Below are 6,148 nucleotides of genomic sequence, written 5' to 3'. Positions count from 1 at the left end.
ACACACACACACACACACACACACACACACACACACACACACACACACACGTATATAGATATATCTATATAAATACACACTTACCCATTCTGCTGTTGCTTCCTGCCACCATTTCCTCTCCTCTCCTTTCCTAGCCAATGTCTTTGCTTCATTCATGCACTCATATCTACTCACACACAGTTTATCTCTGTTGCGCACACACAGACACACACACAAGCGCCCTGTGGTGGAGCACCAGTTGAGGTACTGTACAACAGCAGGAACCAGAGCACAGAGACAGAGAAAGAAAGTGAAAGAAAAAGGGACAGAAAAAAAGAAAGAAAGATTTAAAAGAAACCATTAAAAAAAAAGAGTGCGGTTACCATGGTAACCCCCACCCCCCCACACACACACACACCCTCCCTCCACTTCCATTCTCTCTCTCGCTCTCTCTCTCTCTCCTTTCTCCTCCCTCCCTCCACCTCTGTGCTGGTGATGCTCGTGTCTCTTTTCTCTCCATCCGGTTCGTCCTCACCTCTCCTGGACGTGCTCCTCTCACACTGCCAACGGATGACACACGAGGAGGAGGAGGAGGAAGAGGTGACGAGGAGAAGCTGCTGTCTCTTTTCTCCCAGCTTTCCATCACTTTAAAAAAAAAAAAGAAAGAAAGAGAGACCAGACTAGAGCAACAACCAAAAGAAAGGACACACAGGATATATATACATACATACAAAAGAAAAAGAAACCCTACTCTTCTCCATTCTCCTTTTCAAGGAGGGCATTTTTCTTCCCTTTCCCCCCCTTTCCTTTTCTACCCCGATTTTTTCCTCTGAGATCCTGGTTTTGTCAAATTATAGCCCCTGAACTTCTCTGGGATTTCAGGTGAGGCACGCGTGTGTAGTGTGTGGTGCTTCTTCGTGTTTTTTTTTTATTACCTATCATGGCTCACGCGGCCTCCCAATTGAAGAAGAATCGGGGGGAAGTGGATGTGAATGCAATAGAGGACGAGAAGGAGAAGCGGAGGAAGAGCAGGAGAACAGCATCCCGGGAACAAAAGAGAAAGGTAAAAGAGACGAGGGCTGGCTTGGCTGGCTGGTGGCTTCATCTGCTTTGCTCCACTAGCGTCGCTGGACCGTGACTCTGTGTATGAGCAAGTAGATGTGGACGTTTACCTCAGCTTGACTGATTAAATGAGCTTGGAGGTCTCGCATACATTCATTCATTCATTCATTCACGTGTTCATATAAATCCAGATGTGGAGATTCTCTTGCTGTATCTCTTTACTCTGGTCGTGCTGTCCAATTCAAACAGCATCTGTAACTCTGTACTTTAAATGCATGTGTGATGGAGTCAGTGTTTATTGCCTCTATGCATTCTAAAGTGTATCTGAGTATGTGGGCATACATGACAGCGGAAAGTCAAAGATAATTACACCTGCTTGCGATTATGATCTTAGCTACCTGCCTCTGAATGAGGTAAACTCACCATGGACTTGTGCCTTTTGTTTTCTTATCCCATTCCAACTCTTTATGAGTCATATTGTCTGTCTTTAGTAAAACTACACCACACAAGGCTCCTTTAAACAATTCCATATCCATCCTTCCTCGTTTTAGTGAAGAACGGGCATTATGCAGAGTCAGGTTGTTGAGACTTTTTTATTTCTATCAAATGAAGTTTCAAGGAGGGTGAGGTGATGATTGAATGTTTTTTTTTTTTTTAAATGCTATTAAATGGAGCAAACCCAGGCCAAGGTGCAAACCTCTCACATAGATGCACTTGACCACTGTATTGTAAATATAAATGATTACTTTAGTGAGTTTTTTAGGTTCTTGCATGTGCATGTCTGTGTTTGTGCTTGGATGCACAGACAGCTATGTATAATGCATACATATCTGATTTATTGATGACAAAGCTTTTCATTTGAGAGAGGAGGAACAGAAATGCACGTGGGGTCTCCCTCCTCTTCCTCCTCTCGTACATGTTAAGTTCTTTACTTTGGAGACACTCATGCAAAAATAAGGAGAACACAAGGAACTTATGAGCTGCTTCTGTTGAGAAAAAAAACACAAAATCAGCAATGAATTCTCTGTCTGTCTGACTAGAACAGAGTTTAGAGAAAGCATTTATTTTCATTCTGCGTATTAATGACAGGAGATTTGACCGTGAGAGATCAATTCAATAACAGTGACATTTACTGTACTTTGCGCCCATGGGTGCCTGGTTTTGAATTATGCTGCTGGCAACGTTATTTGACCTTAGCATAAACAAGAAGTGAGCTAGCATGGCCCAATCTTCTCTAAACAAACAACAAAACAAAGATTCTTGAGTTCAAGTGAGTTGGTGGAGTTCTTTGGAGCCAAATGTGTTTTAAGACTGTGCTCATGTCTGTTGGAGCGCTTTTTTTACTTTCTCCTGTGTTTGTGTGGCAAACTTGTATGTGTCTGCAATGCTGATCTGTATTGGAGGTTTTATGGTCCTTATGAAGGGTCATGTTTCTTAGAAGAGAACAAGAGACAGAGATGGAGAGGAGAGAAGAGGAGAGGGTTGTATTGATTGGATTGTGCACAGCACCATCCATGAGAGTAATCAGCTTTTTCTTCTCGGCCTGCCCTGCGTCCTTCTCTCTGTCCTCACACCGATCTACTCTTCATTTCTCTGTCTGTCACTCTGTGTTCCTTTGTAGGGCTTTTTTTTTGCGTGTTTGTCTTTTGTCTTCTCCCTTTTTGGCTTGGTCTCTCTTATTCACATCATCCTGTCCATTCACGTATGGCTCTGTGACTTTTTTATTATTTGTTGTTTGGCTCACACTGCTAGCTTTTAATAATACTCTGTGACAAAACAAAGTCAAACACTAAAGTTAATTTGTTTGTCAGATGGTGAACTGTGGGCCGCTGCTGTCAGTCGCTCGCTCTCCCACACTTTACACAGTAGCTGCATTTCAAAATACACACACCGGGTGCTCTTATGTTTTCATTCCTATGGCTTTACTCCATGGCTGCCCTTGCTTGTGCATTGGTTAGTCTTGTTGGTGGCCTTCCAACTCTCGCTGTGTCTCATAATATAGACCAGGAGTTATCAGAGTCACAGACAGACATAACAAAAGAGTGACACATTCAGAAAAATGTGATAAAAGGGCATTACAGTCAGAGACAAAAATGAGAAAGAATAACAGAGAAGAAAATTAAAACCGTGATAACTTGCACACAATGTATTTGAATTTTTTCCATCCCTTTAATGTTTTTAATGTTGTAATTGAACTTTTTTAGAAGCCATGGAGCCCAACTCAAGAAATCTCGCATCATTTCAAAGTTATGTTGTTATTTTCTCTTTATTATTCTGCCTGAAAACCCTTTATTTCTGTCTGCATCATATTGTAGTAAACGCATATGTGCTTGCTTAGGCGCAAATTGTGCAACAGAGTGTTTTGAGTCACTCCTTTCCCAGCCCTACCAATGCTATATTTAGTTAGCAGAGCAAGTACAAAACACTTTTAAATGCAGAGTGGATGCTTCGCTTTTTTTTGCATTAGTCACCAAGCAGGTGGATGACTGTATGTGTCATGAAATGCAGCAGAATGTTTTGAAATTCATACTTAATTTATGTTGCATCGATATTTATTAACTTTTCAAGTTGCCTTCTCATACCACTTACTGTGATTGCTGGGGTTTCCTGTCTTGTTTGAAGTAATGTCGTATTTTAACCCAGTGTGAAGTTCATTCAAGCATAGGATGTGCCCTTAACCACTTCTTTGTTCATTCGATCACTACTTCCTAAAAGCTTAATTTTCATGTGTTGTGTGACAGTTTCAGTGGAATCGGTGAAAACTTGGTCGCTGCAGTGGTCACTTTAATGGGAAACCCCCATTACGGTGTTACAGAAATGCTTCAAGCTGCTGTACTTCTAATGACATTATCTAGAGCCAGGAGCCCCCAATGGATTCCCAGAGAGAGAAAGGGAGAGAGCTAAGCAAAGCATGGGTTTCTTACTGTCCCAGTTTTGCACACCATTCCAGTACCCAGAATATGCATTGGTATGGTACTTGTTATTCTTCTTCCAAGGTTTATTTGGGTCATTTGGTCGTGTTTTGATAATGCTTCACCTTCAGTTGAAGTGTTGTGCCTATTTTATAGTTTTGTGCCTTTGTGCTTTGAGTGTGTGTCGTTGAAGCCTCATACTGCACCATTGTGTCTGTTACATTGAGAATGCTTTTACTCTTTGATCCACTTAAGTCTGTCCTCCACATCGGAGGTAAAGTTTGTGATTCATCACTATCATCACTGTTCATTAGGAGGTATAAATCTCGATAATAAGAGTGATGAATCTAAATAAGGACTATGGGATGAGAGCCTGAGGGTAAGTTGGAGTGCTGAAATTGGATTCCAGCCCTGTGCTTCAGTGCAAGCTCATGGCAACAGTGGCAAGGCATGATTCTGTCCAGCCCCTGGAGCAAAAATAAACAACAGCGTAAAAAAATCCTCAGGGGAACGTAATATTGGTGGAAATTAAGACAAATTTATCTCTTCGTTTTCTCTATTTTTTCTTTCCTACTTTATTGTATAACGTCCCTGCCATCGCTTTGGATGAAACAAAGCCGACACGCGTATTGCTCGCCTTCTCCTTCCCCTCCTCCTCTCCCCACCATCCCCTGAAAGATGGAGGTTAATGAATTCAGCGCCCATGCATGCCTCAGCTAATTGCACTGGCATTGGGAACTCCTCCCAGTATTACAAAACGTTTTCAGCATCAAGATGGCCATCGACTGGACAATTGACCGACCTGGATTTAGGAAAGGCTGCTAAGCTTCAGTAATATAATGTATTATGTGCAACTATGTTTATCACGAAATCAGTTTTTTTTTTGTTTGTAGTATAAGTACTACACTGTTTGCAGGACACATACCATGAGTGTGTGTGCATGTGTGCTTGTCTCAGAGAGGCAGTGGTCACCTGGTCTTAATGTCCAATATTCATATTGAACGAAACATCACGCTCTTGACTGTACACGTATATATATATATATATAGTAGCTTATATGCACTGACACTCTGAAAGGGACAGACATAGTTCAGTGAGACTTTCACTAAATACCTTGAAATTCTGTAAAAGCTGTGCCTTTTGATATGAGATTCCTACGTTGTCTCTGCTGGCATGAAAATAAGAAAAAACCATAAAAGATACTTTTAAAAAAACTAGAAAATCTTTTTGCTGGGACTGTATTTAGCTTTTTTTAAAATATTTATTTAGTATTTCTTTGTATGGTTGATTTAGCTGGAGGTAGGTGAGTTGAATTCCTGTGCTGGTTTCTGATTGTTCACGGAAAAGTTGCACTAACGCTGTTTGATATTCACTGCAGTTTTATCAATAAGCATACCAACAATTTAGCTTTTTCTACCAGCTGTCTACTTCTTTGATAAATACAGTTTGCAGTAGGGCATACTCTGGTCCGCTTAACCAGTCTGATGTCTTTCTACATCAAATCAAATTTCATTCAGATGTGAGAAGGAACAACATTTCCTGAATCATGACAGTGTGGCTGTGTGATGTTATGCATTCACATGTAGATCCTAGTATAGTAGCATAGAGTTCCATCAGTACACTGTAATCCTCACTCCTGCGTTTCACATGTCCGGAAACGTGATGGATTCCTCCAGCATTCAACGCGGCGTTCTTACTCTACTGTATCCTGCTATTGTTCTACATTAGCTTGAGTCTCTAAGGGAAAATGAGAGCATGTAATAAGGATTGTTCTAATTATTGATCCACCACTCTGAGGGTCCTCACTGAAAACAGCTGCTGGGGGATGGGGTGTGTGTGCGTGATTGTGTGTCCACATGTAAGAGAGAGAGTGGTGGTGAAGGGGTTTGTTAGGGAGCGCTTGTAATGGGAAACCAGTGTATGTGGGAATTTGTTTGTCCTGCCAACAGGGGAGAAAAAATCATGTTTTCTAGTTGTGTCTGTGTATAACTCCTAAGTGTCTTTTTGTTTTATGTGCAGCAGGTGATTTGGTTTTTATGGAAGATCAAAAATGATGACATGCTTGTAAAAGCCAGGTGGATGCTGACCATGGTGTGTGTGTGTGTGTGTGTGTGTGTGTGTGTGTGTGTGTGTGTGTGTGTGTGTGTGTGTGTGTGCGCGTGTGTGTGTGTCAGGGGGAAACTTATAGAAATTCT

The 6,148-nt window shown here is 41.4% G+C and overlaps 1 protein-coding gene across 10 annotated transcripts in view; it reads left to right on the top strand.

Annotated features, from left to right (window-relative positions):
• LOC102198956 (ankyrin-3) overlaps nucleotides 1–6,148 on the top strand; it is a 116,928-nt gene that overhangs the window by 28,371 nt on the left and 82,409 nt on the right. For 8 of the 10 annotated variants that reach the window (XR_001290307.1, XM_013909415.1, XM_013909410.1 and 5 more), the window contains exon 1: nucleotides 906–1,042. The exons of the other annotated variants lie outside the window; for them this stretch is intronic. Coding sequence is in view for 7 of the 8 variants with exons in the window: in XM_013909415.1 (XP_013764869.1) it covers nucleotides 920–1,042 (123 nt within the window). In the remaining variant the exon portion in view is untranslated. Of the gene's footprint in view, nucleotides 1–905; nucleotides 1,043–6,148 lie in introns of those variants that run through there. 10 annotated transcript variants of the gene reach the window in all.

The sequence above is a fragment of the Pundamilia nyererei genome, unplaced genomic scaffold (genome assembly GCF_000239375.1).
Source record: "Pundamilia nyererei isolate P.nyererei 1_Seehausen unplaced genomic scaffold, PunNye1.0 scaffold00024, whole genome shotgun sequence".
Classification (NCBI taxonomy): Eukaryota; Metazoa; Chordata; class Actinopteri; order Cichliformes; family Cichlidae; genus Pundamilia; species Pundamilia nyererei.
Note: the sequence above shows the minus strand (reverse complement) of the source record. Positions and strands in the feature narration are given on the sequence as shown.